Consider the following 20631-nt stretch of genomic DNA (forward strand, 5'->3'; position numbering starts at 1 on the left):
AGCTCAAGCAGGAGATCCTATATACCAATTCAGACAAATGGCTATCCTTGAAAACCTCCAGTAATGGGGCACCTACAACTTCTGGAGGAAAGCTGTTCCACATATTAATTGTTCTGTCGGGAAATATTTTCTTAGTTCTACCGATAGGTTGGAGCAGCTCTCTGATATTCTCGCCTTAATTCTAGATTGGTTCGCTCCTTGACTAGTTTCCATCCATTGCTTTTCCTGCCTTCAGATGGAAAAAATAGGTTCAATTTCTTCTGTCCCACAAACCTATTTGGCTCCTATTTCCCTATTCTAGTCATCCAGGTCACAGTTGTCCCAAACGTGCTTTTTCAGCAGGCAACTGAACTCTCTTGGGTTTTTTTGAAGACATTTAGCTTTTCATCCAAGAAGCTTCTTCAGCTCTGACTGGATGGTGGGGAATGGAAGGATTGATATTGGACAGCTGGTCATTTGCATCCTTTTAGAGGGTCGTTGAAGCACTTGGAGGTTGATCTGTATCCTCAGGGTCACTTGAGTCGTGCTCCTGGATCCTGAAGTCTGCAGTTTTTTCTCTGGAAAATCCATTCCCACATGATTCAAAGGGTGTTCATTCCTAATTGTATAGCTAAAACGCTGTAGAGATTCTCAATCATCCAGGTCATGGCTGTCCCAAAGGTGCTTCTTCTGGAGGCAACTGGACTTTCTTGTTTCTTCTTTGAAGATGTTTTGCTTTTCATCCAAGAAGCTTCTTCAGCTCTGACAGGTGTGGGAGTAGGAATGGATTTCCAGAGGGGGGGGGAAATTGCAGACTACAGGAACCAGGAGCACTACTCAGGTGACCCTCAGATCAACCTCCAAGTGCTTCACGGCCACCTGAAAGGATGCAAATGACCAGCTGTCTGCAAGGAATATAACTCCTGCCATTCCCAAATATCCTGTCAGAGCTGAAGAAGCTTCTAGGATGAGAAGCAAAACATCTTCAAAGAAAAAACAAGGAAGTCCAGTTTCCTCCTGAAAAAGCATCTTTCAGACAATGGCTGAGTTCAGACATTCCACTCTATCCATTTTTTAAAAATGCAAGGCAGTTTAATATAAAAACAGTAGTTGACAGGATTTGCACATCATACTAAGTGCTAAAGGATGATTTAGAAACCAAAATGATCGGTTTTCACACTGCATGCTAAATCAAATCACATTAAAGCTTAGCACAATGTGGAAACGCAAGTAGATGTTTCAACACTCTGGTTCAGGGTGTGGACGTTTTTCTGGATAGCCATCCTGTGTTCTGAAGTGTTCTGAAGATTGGTCTGAGCTCAAATTCATTCTGAAAGCTTCAAGGAATCTATTTTAGCCACAGAAGGTTGAACACTCCTGAAATTTTCACACAGCCCCACTTGAAAAGTGTTCCCTGGAGATCAAGTTGAAGTACTTCCTGGGTCTGCAACTAAGAAGCATAATGCGATCTTGGCAGCTGTTGGGTGAATTAAATCAGGAGCTCGTGCTTTGCATAGCAGGGAGGCTGAGCGTGTCTGACAGTTGCGCCAAAAGTTCCCCGGGGAACAGATGGCTCTTGCTCAGCTTCCAGTGACAGGTACAGGACAGCAAAAGAAGGGGGAAGATGAGGGAACAGGTGGGGCCTCAAGGTCTAATCCCCAAGGATTATTCTAGAATCTCTCCCAAGAAATCCATCTTGCTGGAAGAACCTGCAGCTCTTCAGTGTTAGGCGTAAGCATAACAAGCACACCGGCACTGCTTTTCCTTGACTTCATAATTAGTGTGAACACAGTGGTGCAACCTCCTTGGCGGCTATTTGGAGCATCTCTAGAGGCAGTCAAGGAGATGCATCAGGCTGCGTTTCCTGCCAGTCAGAATTGCAATCCTACCTGGGAATGGGTGGAGATGGGAGAAATTGCCCCAAGGAGCTATTTAATGTGCTCAACTTTGGTGTTGGCTTCCAAAGCAAAAGCTATAAATATTTTTCACTGGTGGGGTGGGGGTGGCTGATAATTTTCCTTTTTCTGAGTTCAATTTTTTGATTGGATTAACTTTCTTGGTTTATTCCCTCAACCTCTTATACATTGCAACTGTTTAATTCTGTTGCAAGAGTAGACCAAATCTTCTCTTGCCTGGCCTTTTGGGGTAGCTTTCTACCGATTAAATGGGTTTATAACATATATCTGAAGATTTGTTTCTGCAGCCATTTTCAGCTGAAAAAGAAACGAGTTGATAAAAATAATCCATTGCACCTTCCAGTCTTAAGGATAGTACAATCTTACAGAGAAAACTGCTTTTGGTCACGTCAGCTGATGATGGGAGGTTGCATCGCAGCTGGTTATCATTTTGTTCTCCATCATTTGGTACTTGAGAAGGCTCTCTTGGCCAAACAATCCCATTCAATGGCAAACCATTCCTTTTAACTGCAGAAAACTGAATGTAAGGGATTTTGTCCCTATAGCAAGTGTTTGCACTAATGAAATAGTTTCCCAAGTTGCAGGTGTGGTAGATAGATATACTTACTTAGGGGAGCAGCAGCAATAAAAAGCTACCCAGGAGGAATAGAGCCGAGGTGGTGCAGTGGTTAGAGTGCTGCACTGCAGGCCACTTCAGCTGACTGTTATCTGCAGTTCGGCTGTTCAAATCTCACCGGCTCAGGGTTGACTCAGCCTTCCATCCTTCCGAGGTGGGTAAAATGAGGACCCGGATTGTTGTTGGGGGCAATATGCTGACTCTGTAAACCGCTTAGAGAGGGCTGAAAGCCCTATGAAGCGGTATATAAGTCTAACTGCTATTGCTATTGCTATAATATCCTGTAAAAGTGGTTCTACACTTATGACCATTATTGAGCCCCACATTTCTGTTGTTAAGTGAAACAGCTGTTATGTAAGTTTTACCCCATTTTACGATCTTCCTTGCCACCGTTGTTAAGTGAATCACTGCTGTTGTTAAGTTAGTAACACAGATATTAAGTGAATCTGGCTTCCCTATTGACTTTGCTTGTCAGAAGCTCACAAAAGGTGATTAGATGAGCCCAAGATACTGCCACCTCCTTAAATATGAGCCAGTAGCCAAGCATCTGAATTTTTGAACAAGGGACCATGGGGATACTGCCACAGATGTAAGTGAAAAATGGTCATAAATCACTTTTTTCAGTGGTGGTGTAACTTTGAACGGTCACTAAACAATCTGGTTGTAAATCAAGGACTACCTGTACATTCCAGGCTTCTGATAAGCATGGGCCAATTGATGGAGCTTCAAAGTGTCCTTTATTCTTATTTTTTCCTCACAATCTAGGTTCGCCTTGTGGCCTGCAGGCCAGTTGCGTCACACACTGGCCACATCCACCCCTGGTTTAGTGAAAGGGGGGGAGTTGTGATATGTCACATGACGTGTCATCGTGAGTTTGACACCCTGTCATAGGGTTTAAAAAACCAAATGGAATTTAAATGGCACATTTGAGCAGATTCTAATCATTGTTCGCTTGTAAGACGCCTTTCCGCATGAAATGCCTATTGAAACCCCCATTTTGTGCTATCCAAGGAAAGCCATAAAGATACCCACAGGAAGCACCACCTGCCAGTTAGCTTCTACCAGGCGTCCCAGGGGGTCCTCGGGCTGCTGACAAAGCTTTTAACATTTCTCACACATCTTACCACTTTAGCTAATTAAATACAGAGCTGCCCGGAGCAGGGCCAACCAATGAATGCCCTTGTTTTGCAGCCGTGGGCTTGCACATGGAGATGATTAATGCTGAATGCTGTTTGTGCTAGAGATTGAAAACGCTCTGCGGGCAGACAGAGGCTTCCCTGGCCATAGTCATTATATTTTCTTCAAATCTGTAGGGGAACAGAGATCCAAGTAGCATGGGCTGCATCCTGAATAGGTCAACTCAGAGCAGAGCAGAGCATGGCTTAGTCTGATGACCAAACATCATCACTGCACTGCCCTCGGTACTCTCAACATGTAGGGTTCTGCTAAACGAGGACGAAAGATGTCGTCTCCTCATGGCCCAGCTGCTTTGAGGCATTCCTGGACAGTGCTTTATGGACACTCATGTGTGCTCCAGATAGTTTTGCCCTTTTGAATCTAGTACATCGTGGACCGTGATTTGGACCCTCACCCATCTGTTAAGGGAAGTGCTAAAACAGACCACTATTGGTCACTATTTTGTAACAATCTCTAAGTATGCTCAGTGTCCCAAAAATATGGGGATCTCTGCATTAACCCTAGTAATCTTTCCTCTTTCCAAATCTGGTCTTTTTTTTTGCTACAGTAGTAGAAGTCCAAATCTTTTTAACCTCTCACAAAGCTTACTTCTATGTTAACTATATGACTATCATGTTGTTGTCATTCTTTTTTCCCTAGTTCAGTTTTCTCTGGTCTGGGGCCATTCACATAAATGGAAAACCACAAGTTGGATGGGAATTCTAAGATTTGTGGGCCCACTCATCTAATAGCAACAAGTTTGTTTATTAAGATAACAGATGTGGCCACCCAACTATGTCGGAAGTAAAACCCCAACTACAAAACTCAATAAACACTCACTCCCATGATGAGAATAATCAAACCATTTGATGAACACTGTATCACCTCCAGGGCTTTTTGAGAAAATATCAAGGTGGGGGCCAATCTTATCTCTGTAGGATGGTGTTCCACAAGGAGAAAGCCCTTATTCTTGGTCCCATTAAATGGACCTCCTTAGTAGTGGAGATCCTAAAACTGTGCAGCCTTGATTTAAAAGCTTGGTTGCTCTTGGTTGAAATCAAAGATTTCAAAGAAGAACAACTATGATTAAAGGCCTGGAGGCTAACATATATGAAGAAGTGTTGGAGGATTTGGGTTTGGCTAGTCTAAAGGGTTCAGTGGCTAAGACACTGAGCTTGTTGATCAGAAAGGTCGGCAGTTTAGCGGTTCAAATCCTTTGCGCCACGTAATGGAGTGAGCTCCTATTACTTGTCCCAGCTTCTGCCAACCTAGCAGTTCGAAAGCACGTAAAAAAATGCAAGTAGAAAAATAGGGACTACTTTGGTGGGAAGGTAACTGCGTTCTGTGCGCCTTCGGTGTTTAGTCATGCCGGCCATATAACCACAGAGACAGCGCTGGCTCTTTGGCTTTGAAACAGAGATGAGTACCGCCCCCTAGAGTCGGGAACAACTAGCACATATGTGCGAGGGGAACCTTTACCTTTAGTCTAGAGAAAAGAAGAACTATGAGGGAGGGGTCATGATAGCAATATTCCAGTATTTGAGGGGCTGCTACAAAGAAGAGGGAGTCAAATTATTTTCCAAAGCGCCAGAGGGCAGGACAAGAAACAACGGATGGAAACTAATCAAGGAGAGAAGCAACCTGGAATTGGGGAGAAACTTCCTAACAGTGAGGACAATTAACCAGTGGAACAACTTGCTTTCAGACATTGTGGGTGCTTCATCACTGGAGGTTTTTAAGAAGAGACTGGACTGTCATTTGTCTGAGATGGTATAGGTTCTCCTGCTTCTAGTTCAGCAGGGGGCTGAACTAGAAGACCTCCAAGGTCTCTTCCAGCTCTATTCTGATTCTGATTCTTACTGATTAAAAAGATCTCATTCTAAAGCAAATAATAATATGGAAACAGAAATCAAAGAACAATCCAGAAAGTCAAAGACAGGCAAAGGTATATCTTACTTAGATCTGCTTATACCACATGCCATGGCTACCCTCAAGTTAGGATAAATGGACACATGATGTAAAAATCCATGCAAATAAAGTGATCCTTGGGGATTCACACAATGAGGAGGAAGAGGCAAGGCACACACAGTCAGCAGCCAAAGCATGTACAATCTTTTATCATGTCGTTGCTAAATAAAAACAGTTATCATTGAGTTGGCAACTCATTGCATGTAAAAAAAATACAAGATCTTATCCAACATCTTGTTTTCTTGCAACTTGAAAAAATTAAGAGTCGATGGGATAAATTATTGTACTGGAAGGACAAAACGTGAAGCACTTTAGCAAATCTGACAAGGCAGCTTCCAGGGCCAGGATTTAGAATCGGTATTATTGGGCATTTGTGAAGGTCCAACTTTTAGAAGGGAAGTTGATGTTTAGTGGCACTGGCTTTGATCCATCGCACTCTCTTTGTGATGATTGCTTATGCACAGGCCTACTAAGTATAGGAGCTGGTGTATTAGCAACAGGCCTCATTTATCTTGACCTTTCCTCTTGGGTATTTAGGAGGGCTGGGCACATATAAGTTAAGATCATTGTGATAAAAGAATATTTTATAGCTAAGGTGCAAATGCCTTAGTGTTGCAAAGCACTTTCCCTTAGCATCTTGATCCTTTTCTCAAATGCCCATGAATGTAAGACTACATGCCATGTGATCAGTGACAAAATAGCCGTATTGTCACTTTAAAGAAAATAACTGGGGGGGCGGGTTAACTGTAAACGTTTGCTTCACTCCTGGAGCATGGCAAGGTATCCCGCTGCAGCAGATAAATCAAATATTTTCCCCTTTCTAGTTCCTGATTTCTGACATGAGACAAGATAAATCAACCCAAGTAGTAGTGTTGTTTATTTGATTGATGCTTCTTTGTCAAATGTTAGAATTTTAGATATGTTCTTGCTTGAAGTAACAAATCCACTCCATTATGGCATGACTTGATCCTTTAATTTTTAAAGAGGAAGAATAAATTGAAATTATTTCCTGGGTATGGGAAATCCTAATCCTAATTTCAGGATATAACAGTGCTTACCATTTGAAATAAGGGAGCCAGTGATCACTATTGGAGGAAAGTCAGCACTTTTGCATCCATATAAACATTATTTCCTGCCTTATTTATTAAGCTAAAATGCAAGGGGAAGGGGGATTAAGGATACTTGAATTGCTAGACCTGAAACTAAAAGAGCAATGAAGTCGTAGGGTAGGGTGGGGGGGGGGGGGCAGGCAAGAAAAAGGCCAAAGTCCACTTCACAACCATCCAGGAGAATGTCCAAGTGCACCTAGGATAGGGCTACTAAAGAAGCTAGATTAACAAGAATTCTGTTCCCAACTGGGATTATTAATCTTAAAAGTTTCCAACCAACTCCACAATATGCATTTAGCTTCTGGCAGCTTGTGGAATTGAAGGAACATCAGGTATTATTGCTGAAACTAACTAGGTTTGTTTCAAGGTACAAGAAGGCATTTTTATCAGTTTCAGGTTGATACTCATGCTAGACATTCTTCCTACTTCAAGGATCACAAAAGCACCCTTTACTCCACTTTTGCAGTTTAAGCAGCTGATTGCTTAAGGCTTTTCTCCAAATGTTTACCATACTTACATTGAAAAAGATTCCTTCAGAAGGGAGTGCTTCTAAAAAAAATTTAAAAAGTGAAAAATGTTTTGAGATCAAAAATCTTGATCTCAAAATTGCCAGAACCACGTAATGGACAGCAAATGAAGCTAAAAGATGTTAGTTTTCATCTAAACCACCAACTCATCTGAATCCATATTCATGGTCTGATATTTGAAGGATATCTGTTAAGAACATACAGATAGTCCTCGACTTACAACCAATCATTTAGTGACCATTTGAAATTAAAGGATATTGAAAAAGAGAGACTTATGACCAATCCTTGCACTGTCACAGTATGCTCATGGTCCTATGTTCAACATTCAGGCGCTTAGAAACCCACATGTATCTATGACGATTAAAGCATTGTGAAGTCACCAGATTATTATGTGGCCTTCCCAGCTGGGTTCCAACAAGCAAAGTCAATGGGGAAGCTGGATTTGCTTTACAACCATGGGACGAAAAGTCATAAAATCAGGTGCATCTCCTTTAACCACTTTACTTAGCAACAGAAATTCTGGCCCCAATTGTGGATCATAAATTGAGGACTATTTATATCTAGGCAGAACCCTCATAAATTGGACCTAGGTTTGGAAATTTCAGCCACTAGGTTATCATTAGATTCTTTGGAGTCCATCCCTGCTGAGTCTTCCTTAAGCAAGTGCCTGTCTCACAACTGAAGCTTTAGCTGGTCACACATTTGTATACTGTGTCTAAATTCACTCCAGAGAAGCAGCATGAATTCTGTGCTTCCTTTTAGTGGAACAGGCTGAAGGACTCTGGACTGTGATTCCCAATATGTTATCTTTTACCCAAAGTAGTCTTTGCAGAGAGATGGCAGAATAAATTTGGCATCTTTTTGTAATTTGGAACCAATGGCTTATCTATTGCTGTTAACCCACATGCCAGTTGCTATTACTATAACTCAAGTTACATCTAATACTATGTATCGGGATATAAATCTGGTACCTACTGAAGGGGGAGAAAAAGAACAATAAAAGGCAGATTCCAAATCATTTTGATATGCTGCAAATTATGACCAATTCAACTAATGAGGCACTTAATTCATTTTTTCTGAGCAGTTTGTTCTAAATTTATTAGATTGCCATGCAAAGTGTAAAGATTACAATTGGGGGTGGGGTTGGGGAATCCTAGATCAGCCAGAATGATGCTGTAAAACAGCCATTCGTTGTGAACAGATTTGACAACTTTTGTGGCTTAATCCACTTAACAGACTATAGAGGTGGCACTGTGTAATTTTCTCTACTCCTGGAGAATGGGAATTTTAATTATTATTTTATTAAGGGGAAACATTACCCAACCTCAGTGGAATCAAAGCCAGAGGGTGTCAGTATGCTCATAGCAGTCAATCTGAATCAAATCCTGACTCAGCTAATTTGCACTCATAATTAATTTTGCACCAAGGGCTTGGTTACAATCGGGGCTAGTTCCTCAATTGAACCCTACTCCACAGGGTAGTTTGTGGGATTAAGAGAAAGAGAGAGAGAGAGAGAGAGGGAGGGAGGGAGGGAGGGAGAGGGAGAGAGAGAGACTTTTGAATCCCTTGAAGAAGAAGAAAAGGGTGGTGTCAAATAAATCAGCTTCCTTGGCCTGGATTCGGCACACAGGCTGCTTTCCTAGGCCTGGTCGCAGATCCCAAACCCTCGCGTGTTCCTCGCCCTAGTTTTCCTAATTAAAGGTTTGCTTTTCATGCCTCTCTTGTCCCCTTCAGGGCATCTCCCCATTTCGGCTGCAACTCGTGTGCCAACCCAGCTCAAGACAGATTTCTCTCTCAGACAATGGATGCGCGCTCAATTAAAAAAAAAGGCAATGAAATTAATGGCAAACAAGCAATTCCTTCAGGAAATAATTTTAAGGATAAATCCTCCCCCCCCCCCCCCCACCAACGGCTACGGCCCCTCCTCCTTCCAGCCATCCTTCCCCTTTACTCAACGCATCCTGATACCGCGCATGCGCTACGTGCTTACCTTTCTACAGTTCCCGCCTCTCGTTAAGGCCACACCCTTACATTGAGGCGCGGGAGGCGTCGGGCCCGCCTCTGCCCGTCAAGAAGCGCCCGGATTAGCCGGCGCTCCTTTCATTTCGCCATCCTGCCTTTATTGTGATTGGCGGAAGGTCGCGTGAGGGAAAGTCCGGACGGAGGGGAGGGGGCGTCGTCTATATAAGAGCTGCGAACAGGCGCTTTCCTTCCCGCTGCGCCGCGTTCGCTGGTGTGGACCTGTGGTTGCTGGTCCTTGTCTGTGACTGGTGCCGCTTTTTAAAAAAAAAAAAAACCCTTACATTTCGTTCACGCGGTGCGTTTCCCCCAGCTATGGCTAACCCTCGCGTGTTTTTCGATATTACCGCCGACGGACAGCCCCTTGGGCGCATCACCTTCGAGGTAGGGAGGCGGGAAAAAGACAAAAAGACCGTCTCGGTGGGAAAAGCACGATCTGAGGCGGACGCGCCGCCATTTCCTGTCGGGGTGGGAGCGCGGGGGCCATTTTGGGACTTCGCTGAATGCAACGGGAGGGGAGGAAGCAGAAACAGGCGGGTGAGGGGGGGGGGAAGAGAAAAAATGCAGGCACCTCACTGCCTCGCCGGAGGGGCTGCGCGCGCACCTTAGCGGTGTGGGAGGAGGGAGGGAGGACGCGCGAGCCAGGAAGCGGGAGCGCGCACGCGCGAGCCGTTGCCGCCTCCACGTGGCCGCCGCCCTCCTCTTGCTTCCCTCCCGTGCTTCGGAAATGGAGGCTCGGCGGGACTTTTAATGGAGCCGCGCGATCCTCCTTCCGTTTGGGATTTCCTTCTCTGCTTCTGCACTGTTCCAGCTGCGCTTAACCGCGCCCCACCCTCCCATGCAGCGAGGGAAGGGAGTGCCCACGATGCGGGAAGAGGGGATGGCTCCTTCCGCCTCTTAATCGCTTTTCTCCTATTAACGGCGGGTGGGGGAGAAGCACTTCCCTCCCATGGGATGCTTGCTTCTTCACTCTGCCCGGACAAAACGAGCAAGGAAGCGCTCTAGTGTAGATCTAGATATTAGCAGAGAGGTATCGAGCCGGGTCACGACTTTTTGAGACGTCCTCTTGTCTAGATTTTGTACGGGGAGAGCAAAAAAAGCAAGCCTCAAAAATAAAAGCTAGCAGGAGGTAGTTTATATACTTATACCCATCTCTGTATAGTGTTCTGTACCTAGATGAATGGAGATGGGTGAGCTTTGGTTAATTTCTATGGCTTGGAAGGCTTGCTTCCTTGTTACCGGGAGAATCCACAGTTCATTCCTGGAGCAGTTCTTTATTCCTTTTGTATTACATTTGTATGGTTAAAAAGCCATAAATGAAGAGAGAAATTCTAGGTAACTTGTAAAGGAAAAACCGTTGTGAATGTAACTTAAATTTGCCCTCTGTTAGGAGAACTTAAACTGATTGCTCCGAATAAAATTCTTGTATGCTGAAAACTTATAACCTCCAAATATTAGAGGAAGGACATTTTAAGTTTTTCAATACAAATTGCTGTGCTTTGGAAAATTTGCTTCTCTGAGCAAGGGTCTATATTACTAGGGTTGACAATGTAATTAGAATTCCACAAATATAGTTTTCTCTTGGTACCTGCCTGAGGTCTGGTAGATCCAAAAAATGATTGGATATAATTTGGATTTCCCCATATTTGCACTTTTGAAAGTGCACACACATTATTTTCTACTCACCACCCTGTTTTCTGGTAGTAGGCCAATAAACCATTTGCTTGTATTTCTCAATCTAAGTGAATTGCACCAATACACTTATTGATCATAGTTCCTTAGTGCAAAGTATATAAGATTAGTTAATGGAGAGAATACTTCTACATTCGTTGGAGAAGTATGTGCACTTTAGTGTAGCAATGAATTGCATTAACTATTGTCTCACTTTTGTTCTACAGCTGTTTGCAGACACAGTTCCAAAGACAGCAGGTTGGTAAAGAAATATTTATTGACATGTTGATTTCAATTTATATATTGTCAAAGATCTAAACAAATTCTGCAATTTCTTTAGAAAATTTCCGTGTGTTGAGCACTGGGGAGAAAGGTTTCGGTTACAAGGGATCATGCTTTCACAGAGTCATTCCTGGATTCATGTGTCAGGTATATAGCTCCATCAATTTAGTAGCATGTGTTATGATCGGTGTATGTTCTTAGTTGCTTGAGAAGCCTTGTCATTAATGTGATAGCAAGTGGTTTTAAAGTCTCTCCGATGGATTTTCACCTAGCCATCTTGGCTGGAGGTAATGAAAAACAATGGAGAAAGCCTGTCTAAATTGCTGTTTCAGCTGTACTTGGGATGTGTTTCTGCAGGGTGGTGACTTTACCCGCCATAATGGAACAGGCGGTAAATCTATTTATGGTGAGAAGTTTGCAGATGAGAACTTCATACTCAAGCACACAGGCTCTGGCATTTTATCTATGGCGAATGCTGGTCCCAATACAAATGGGTCCCAGTTCTTCATCTGCACCGAGAAAACTGAATGGTAAGTAAATCTTGGTTTGAGATTGAATTGGTTCACTTGACTTGTTTAAGTTTTAGAGAATTGTCTGAAGTTGCACAAGTAACCATCAGTGTAATTCCTGCTAAAATAGCTGTTGCCATGCTCTGAATGCTGACAGGATATTCGTTTGTGGGATTGCAGGTTGTATTTACCATAGTATTCATCTCTACTTCCTTAGGTTGGATGGGAAACACGTGGTCTTTGGCCAAGTCAGAGAGGGAATGGACATTGTGAGGAAAATAGAGAGCTTTGGCTCAAAGAATGGCAAACCAAGCAAGAAGATCATCATCTCTGATTGTGGAGATTTGAAATAACATTCTTGTTGTCTTAACAAATCGACCATTCCTTCTGTAGCTGGGGTTAGTCCCCTCTGAATCTTTATGCTCCTGACTTACTGCTGCGTTTCTATTGGGTTTCAATTTGTGCTCCCTCACAAGTCCAGCTGGACTGAAGACAAATTTGTTTTCAAAATGAAATAAAACAAGTTAAACCATGTGCTGATTTTGTGTTTTCTTCCTGCAGGCAAAAGCTCACATTGGCAAATCTGATGAATTATGCCAAGAGCATAACAAATATTAGATATTGGGGATAGACTACAAGTTGAGCAATAGGAGATAAAAAACAGTTTTATGCCTGGTGTTCTGGAGGGCTTCTAACCACATGGCTATAGAGTGCTCTGTGTCAGTTTACTAGCAAATCCTTGCTCTGCTGATACACAAATAAGTGAAAATTTGAACCGATTTAAGATACTGGCTGTGAGAGATTCCAATTCACACTTGGGACAGGCATTATGAAATGGGATGCACTTCTGTAATTAGGCTGGTTAAGCTGCATATCTTAGAAACAAGAATTAAAGTTGAAACAGTGCTGTCCCAAAAGTTTGATGCATTGAACAAGCAAATGAGAAACAAGCTTTTCCTCATAAAGTATCCATTAGTGGATTTCTGCCTAGATCTCAAAAACAGACCAGTAGCTTAGCAGGTGATTGGCTTCAAATGATTTTGATTTTTGCTGAGATTGTGGGTGCACACACTACACTGCTGGCTTCTTTCCTTGGTTGAAATATTTCTAAATGCCACATTCTGCGATAACTCAGGCTACATTCCCACATCTAGTCTACAATTGTTTGCCTGGTTGACTTCCCAAGCATGACATTCCTGCAGAGATCCATTGTAAGTAGTCTTAAGAGGTATAAAATGTAACATTCCTGTGGTTCGCCTATGAGGCCAATGTTGAGAAAAGACAGGAGACAACCTTTCTCGGGATGGAGCGACCCAGATTGGGGTGTGAGAGCCCCTTTTATTGAGATAGGACAAAGGCAGGAGGAGCAATAGCATGTGCTTAAACACAGCCTGTAAAAGTACAATTTCTAATCTACTGCTCAGTCTATATATGGTTAAATCCTGGACGTCAATGGTAGGGCACATATCAGAATGTTATGCATTATCAGGATGTTATGGCGTTCTAGGAGTTTGTTTTCTCCTGTGTGATTCAGCGTGGCTCTGCAAGCTCTAGTATGAACTAGGCCATGGGGGACACCTACACAAGGAACTATATTACAACAATAAAAGGGATTTCTTTACCCAGTATGCTTTTTACTTAGGGCAAGCTCTATGTAATAATCCCACTTAGGTTAAGTGTCCTCAGATCAGCCTGTCCTCAGATCTGTCTTACAAGGACTGTACAGTGGTGCCAGGAGTAATAACTGACTAGAGGTCATAAAAGAATATACACAGGAATAAAATCTGGATTGCTTTATCATTTGTCTTCTAAAACCTGGTTTCATAATGTCAGCATAACAGGACTGGTTAATTGGCTGTGTTCCATTGAGATCCTCTTGGCCCTGTCAGTGCCTTGTTAAATTTATTGGGTGGAATCCAATTTTGCTACACCAGGTTTCCAAAGAGTTCAGTGTGAAGGATAGTTTGATAGGGCAGCATGTTGAACAGTGCAGTCCTAAGAATAGTGCAAAGTCCAGATGCGGAAAATCAATGTATAATTTGCAAATAAGTGCATTTCGCATTTTCCATTTTTGCTAATATTGCAGGATATTGGTGATACTCTCAATAGGCAGAGCTTTTGCTAGTGATTAATGTTTAGATGTACCAACCTCAGGGTTTTTCATTGAAAAATGCAGAGTTGAGATTCATTTCTTTTAGTCTTGCAATAACTATAAGGCAGGGGTGTCAAATTAGAGACTTACAGGCCAGATGCATCACATGCTGGCCACCCCCCCCCCCAATTTTAACAAAGGGCTACATTAGGTGAAGACAATGTGACATCGTGAGTTTCACACTTGCTATAGGTGTTCAATATTTCTTTCCTGATAATGACTGCAAGCTCAGAAGATGTCATACAAGAGAAATACTGTGAGATTCATTTAAACTGTTTTGACTTCAAACTGGCTTGCCTTCAATTAGCAAATGCCATTAGATAAGGTTTGCAATTTAATTTTTACAAAGCAAGATCAACAAATGTTAGCTTTAGGAACCTGGCATACATTCACACAACTCCAGTCGCTCAGGGGCCTATAGGACTTTGAAAAGCTAAGGTCAGCACTTGCAAATTTGGTACCAAAAAACATCTTTCCCTGCATTTATTTATGAGGAGATACCTACAATTTGATTCGCAGTTTGGAAAAAAGAAAATCTCTCCCACCCTCCCCACCTTATCTAAACAAATAACTGAAAATGCAGTTACCATTCAGGCTATTTTAGAGAACAAGCTGCTGTGAACCTTCAACTCTTAATACTGTTCATGGGAAAAATTCCTGTGAAGTTATTTCAGCCTCAAATGCCATTCAGAATGTTACTCAATTTCTAACCAAATGACTGGGCAGTATACAATTCTAAAATTATAAAACAAACATTAAAGCACATCATCCATAGTTCAAACAGTAATGATTAATCAACTAATAGTGAAGCCAAGCCCTTGACAGTTAAAAATGCTTGAACATATATACCCCTTAAATATGAGCCATGGCAGCGCAGTGGTTACAATTACAGTACCGCAAGCTACTTCTGATTGCCACCTGCCAGCAGTTTGGCCATTCCAGTCTCACCGGCTCAAGGTTAATTTGGATTTCCATGGTAGATAAAATGACCCAGATTGTTGGAGGCAATATGCTGATTCTGTAAACCGCTTAGGGCTGTAAAGAGCTGTGAAGCGGTATATAAGTCTTAAGTGCTTTTGCTATTGCTAAATTCTTGAGTTCTCATAAAGTTGTCTCCTTCCCCTAGACAGATACAGACTTAATTTTCTTCAGCAAGAAAAGAATTGGCATGAGGTAGGCATCCTTTCTCTGGCTCTGAGGCTTCTTCATTCTGTCCTCCGGCAGGTCAGTTCTTGCAGGCTTAAATCTGTCCATCCAAAACAGTGCAGCCACTGGATCCTCTCAGTGCAATTCATTTTCTCATGTTCTACTTCATTATTTTATTTTTCTACTTTATTTTGTAAGCTGCCTACAGTTGCTCCACCTGAGACAGATGAAAAATAAATGTAACAAACAAAAGAGAATAATGGAGGGGTGAAGATAACAGAATTCTCAAAATGTGGCAATCCAGCCTTGCAACGTTTGGAAGGATTTTGCATTTAAAGCACTTGTGAAGGTCTGCAGGAGACAGATCTACCTTTATAAAATTAAACCAATTCCATTGTATTTATTTTGTACAATGACAATGAAGGCTATACTATATGGGGATCGGAACATAACTTGAAGATCCCTAGGGAAGATTGAATGCTCCACATCACAGCGTTATCACAGCTGTATTGGCAGCAGCCTGCAATACAGTTTTGCAGTAAGACCTCCTAGTTCAATTCCTATGCTTATCTTGGCTACTGCTGGAAAGGAAGAATGCAGCTAGGAGGGGCATTTATGTCTTCCAGCAGAAAGCAACTGTCCTTGTAAGGGGGGAGGAAATCAACCAAACCCAGCAGAATGTCCTGGTTTCCCCCCAATTTGTCCATCAGAGGTTGTCCAGGATCTTTGATACTGGAGTAAGGGCAGCAGGAGATAGCATGCCTGTCGCTTCGCCCCACATTTCAAACTGCCTACTCATAACTCCAAATCGGAAAAGGGAGCAATCATCCCCAGCTAGCATGGCCAGGCAGACGGGAATTGTAGTCCCAACATACCAGCCTCAATGTGATGAAATGGAAACATAAGATTAGACCATCCATTCTCCCCTGCCCCTTCCCACGTTGTAAAGGGAAAGGGATCTGCTAAGGCATCTCTAGGAGTTCCCGCAGGCCGATCGGTCCCCGTAGAGATCCCATCCCAGCGGGATCCCTTGAGTGCTCTTGCTGCAACAAAGCGTGTCTGGCGCCGTTTCCCCCTCTTGCTCGGGAGAAGCCCCGCAGTTTTGCGCCCGCGCGGCGGAAACCGCCGCAATGCAACACAAGCGGAGCCCGGGAAGGTGGGGGGGGGGGGGAAGGCAGGGATGTCCGTCTCCCGCCTCTCCGCAGCCCTGGTCGGAGCCCCAAATGGCGGCTTTTGGGCCCTGCCTCGCTTCCGTGCCAGGGCGTGACCGCCAGGCTAGCCGAGCAGGACGCTTGCAAAAGCGGCCGAGCCGTGCAGCGCGGAGAAAAAGCCCTCCCCGCTCCCATCTTGCAGCTACGCCAGCCGCCCTTTCTTGCAGAAACCGAGCAAAGCCCTCGGGGGAAGAAGACGGAGCCGGCTCTCTGCTGACTCACTGGACCCTGTGGGCGGGCGAGGCCGCCGGGAAGAACCCAGCCCCAAGTGGGGCAGTGGAAATCTACAGCGCCCTTTCCGGCTTTTCCGAGCCAGGCTTCGTTCCCGCCCAGCCTTCAATCCCGCAGGCTCTCGCCGCCGCAGCGCCCGCCCGCCTGCTCGCAATGGCTTCGCTCCCAGCGCGCCCCCTAGCGGCTCTGGAAAGCCAAAGACGGCGCTTGTGAGTTTGGTACCAAAAATGACATCTTTCCCCGCGTTTGTGGAGCGCTACCATTCGACTCATGGTTTGGGGAAAAACAATCTCTTCCCCATTTCTACTCTCAAGGTTTTTTGAGAACTTGCAATCGACCAGCCGAGATTGGATATACAATCATCCCCCCGCCCTCTGGTAGGGTACCAATAATGCAATTTTTTTCTAGATTTTGGGAAGGAACAAGATACTCAAAGTTTTGTAGGAAGCCCCCGCCACCATGAAATATTTTGGGGATATTAAGAGACAGAATATTCGATTTCCCTAAAGGAGAAATGGAGAAACATGCTCTTAAAGGCAGAAAGCAGCCCCAATTTCCTGTGTAGTAAAATAGCTTCCAGTAGATGCCTGAGATCTTTAGAGATGGATATTTTATGCCTATTAAGAAATGCAGGCCAGCCTATTCACAAACAAAACATCTTCAGCCACAGCTCTCCCAGGCTGGGATTACAATTTAGATTCTGCACACAAATTTTAAGAACAGGACATAAATTTTAGGACATGATAGGATTAACCTACCACCATTGAAATAGCAAGAGACATAAAAAGCACAACAATAGTTCAAACTTCAAAGTCACAGAAACCTATAAAGATCCATCCACTCATTCAACCAATTTGTCAGCTGTCCCAGAACTGCATACTGCTCATCAATAAACAGAGTCCTTCTTTCTAATCACCCAACTTGCATTTTATTCCCACTGCCTTTCTCCCTGCTCTGCTTGGAACCAGACCAGATTTTTCTTCCATCTGTTTCCTCTGGAAAGATCCCAAAAAACTGCTACCTAAAATCAAATCCCCAAATCACATCAGGCTGTGAATTACAAAATAGTCCACTGAGGCACCTATCCCCAACAAGAATAGCAAGAATGTTCAAGAATAAATCGGAAAAGTGTTGGAAATGTCATCAGATACTGGGTTCATATGTGGTGGACATGCATAGAAGCTAAAAGATATTGGACTAAAATCCACACAGTTGAAAAAAATGATACAAAAACATATAGACTTTAAACCAGAGATTTTTATATTGGGAATCATACCGGAAACATACAATAGAGAATTGAAATACTTGATTGTAAATGTGTTAACAGCAGCTAGAATTGTATTTGCTAAAAATTGGAAAAATGAGAAAATGCCAACGCAGAAGGAAGTTAATCACAAAATAATGGAATGTGCTGAAATGAGTAAATTGACATTTGAAATTAGAGAAAAGGAAGATAAACAATTTTATAAGATATGGGATCTATTTTATCAGTGGTTAGATAAAAAAAACATGGAAATGAAAGATGTTAGAGAATGTTATAAATATAAGAATAATAGAATGATGTAGAATACAATATAAAGATATATTATTATTGGATAGATTTAAGATGATGTAATGAATTGTTATAATATAAATGAATCCAATTTCTAGAATATCTTGTTTAAAATGAAGGAATGAGACACAATGATAATGTATAAAAATATATTTGATCTAATAATATGCAATTTCATATAAATTTAAGGTGACCAGATTTTCAGATTGGAAAAGAGGGACGCCCTTGACCGGCGGGGGGGGGGGGGGGGGGGGCTTGATTAAAAAAAAATTTTTTTGTCAAAAGGTCACCCCAGGACACTGAAACCAGCATAAATACGAATCTGTTGCCAAACAAAATTTTGATCACGTGACCATGAGGATGCTGCAACGGTCGCTAAGTGTGAAAAATGGTCGCAACGGTCGCTAAGTGTGAAAATGGTCGCTAAGTGTGAAAAATGGTCATCAGTCACTTTTTTCAATGCCATAGTATCTTCCTGATTATTAAAAGTGCAAATTCACTCAGTGTCAATCATGACTCCTGAGTCCATTTCAAAGTATTGTGCATAGAAATTTTTAAAATGGCTTGTTTCAATTTATTTTGGATAGAATCTTTTTTTAAATAGTCTAAGACAATTTAAAAAAAGAATCAACACAGAATACCACTATTTTAAAAAATCATATGCACAATAAATAAAATATTATTTTAAAATACATTGAGCCTATACTCCTTACAGTAAATGACTCATCTGGAAAAGAGCCAATAGCAGTTTTGTGCTTTAAAATTTACAGATTTTCCAAAATCAGCTTAAAGTCCAAATATTTAAAGACCACCCCCCTCAAAGCTATCTTACCAGAGCTTTAAATATCTTCTGGGGAGGCCCTGCTAGTAATCCCATTCATGGCTTTCTCAGGAGGAAGGTCTCAGCTGGTGCCCATCCTTTGGAAACCTCCTCCAGAGCAGGGAGCCCTAACCTGCTGTCCATTCAGGAAGGCTGTACAAATTATTCTGTCTTCTAGAATCTAGAGCCATTGGGATTTAATATGGTTTTATCACTGGATTTTCTTTTTATTGTTTTTGTGGAATTGTTACAATGATTTTATAATAATATAATTTTATTTGGCATTTTTGTTGCTGTAAACTGCTGAAAGCCCCTGATAGAATACAAATTATTTAATAATAAATTAGGAAATGTGTAGCTGTTTTCTACACATTGGTTTGTTTGAACAGCTGAAATCAAGCCTGTTCACCCAAGGCAATTCTAGAGTAACATGTGCTTCAGGACAACCTCCCTCTTAGACTGCTTTTTAAAAATTAATTATGCCTTGCTTTTCTATATTATCTTCACTGACACTGTTAGTTTTATTGTTTTCTTGAAGAGATATTTTATTATTCTTTTGTAAATCCTTTTGGATTTTTTCATGAAGAATTCCAGTATAAAAATAAAAAAACAACACCATAGAGTAAGCTATCTTTTTCAAATACACTTGCAGTGGCAACCTATTACATATTACCTGGCAAAAGAAATCAGTGTTTCTTAAAATCTCTCCTTGGAGTCCAGAGGGTCAGACCCAATCAAGGGTACTCAAAATTCAAATTTGCCAGCCTATGTTGAAATCCCATCAAACAATTGTGAGAATCCACAGTAGCAGTGAATACTTAGATTTCAATATTTAATGCAATACATATTGATAAATATAACCCATACAAACAAATACCATTTTGGGATCCTGAGAGAAAATTTTTAAAACAAAGACAGTAATATAGATTCAGGCGGCTAACACATACAACTGTAATGTTTTGAACATATTTTTCTCTCTACACTATACAGCCTTCTGATGCATGAAATGAAACTCTTACTCTTAACTCTATAGGCACACAATCTTTCCAGTAGTTCACATACTAGTTGGTAACATCTTAATTTGAGGCTTGATTGGAACATTATACAGTTATTGAAAGACAGTAAAATGGACATCAACAATCTCACACCCTGCTCAAAGTTGTGACAGCAAGTTTAAATTTTTGACCTTAACTATCAAGAAAAAAAACAATTTTAAAACTGGCATGTCAGTGACTTCTTAAAAGTCAGGATGCCTGGTCAAGATTAAATTGCAGGTAGATTTCTTATCACTTTCTAAAAAAGAGAAAAATTCAGAACATAACAAATAAAAGGTTGTGAATTTCACAGATGAGACAGAAAACCACAAATGGGCAAATATGACCTACAAAGGCATGACTCTCCCATATTATGGGAATCCCATAAACCCTGCAGATGTTCATAATGAAATTATATTTAACTATTTGGGACAGAAAGACAACACAGACTATTTTTTTTTAAAATTCACCAATATCACACCATAAGATTCTTTATCTTTTCTTTGCAACAATTCCTAATGGCACAAGAAATCTCCATCAATATCTATCCCCAAGAAGAAAACTCTTCTTTAACAGCAAAATAATGTAGAAAAATTACAAACAATAACTCTTTTCAGCTTTATGCACCACCCCAGTAAACACAAATGTTTGATCAGAAAAAATATGTCCAAGATAGGAGCAATAAGCTATACACCATGATTTAGGAGTTTGAT

At 41.9% G+C, this 20631-nt stretch overlaps 1 protein-coding gene across 1 annotated transcript; it reads left to right on the forward strand.

Moving 5' to 3' along the window:
• Positions 1 to 9491: 9491 nt before the first annotated feature.
• Positions 9492 to 12306, forward strand: PPIA (peptidylprolyl isomerase A). The gene is made up of 5 exons (XM_032229817.1): positions 9492 to 9694; positions 11209 to 11239; positions 11322 to 11410; positions 11621 to 11793; positions 11990 to 12306. Exons 1-5 carry the CDS (start codon positions 9626 to 9628, stop codon positions 12123 to 12125), a joined length of 498 nt encoding a protein of 165 aa, XP_032085708.1. The 5' UTR covers positions 9492 to 9625; the 3' UTR covers positions 12126 to 12306.
• The last annotated feature ends 8325 nt before the right edge of the window (positions 12307 to 20631 follow it).

The sequence above is a fragment of the Thamnophis elegans genome, chromosome 13 (assembly GCF_009769535.1).
Source record: "Thamnophis elegans isolate rThaEle1 chromosome 13, rThaEle1.pri, whole genome shotgun sequence".
NCBI lineage: Eukaryota > Metazoa > Chordata > Lepidosauria > Squamata > Colubridae > Thamnophis > Thamnophis elegans.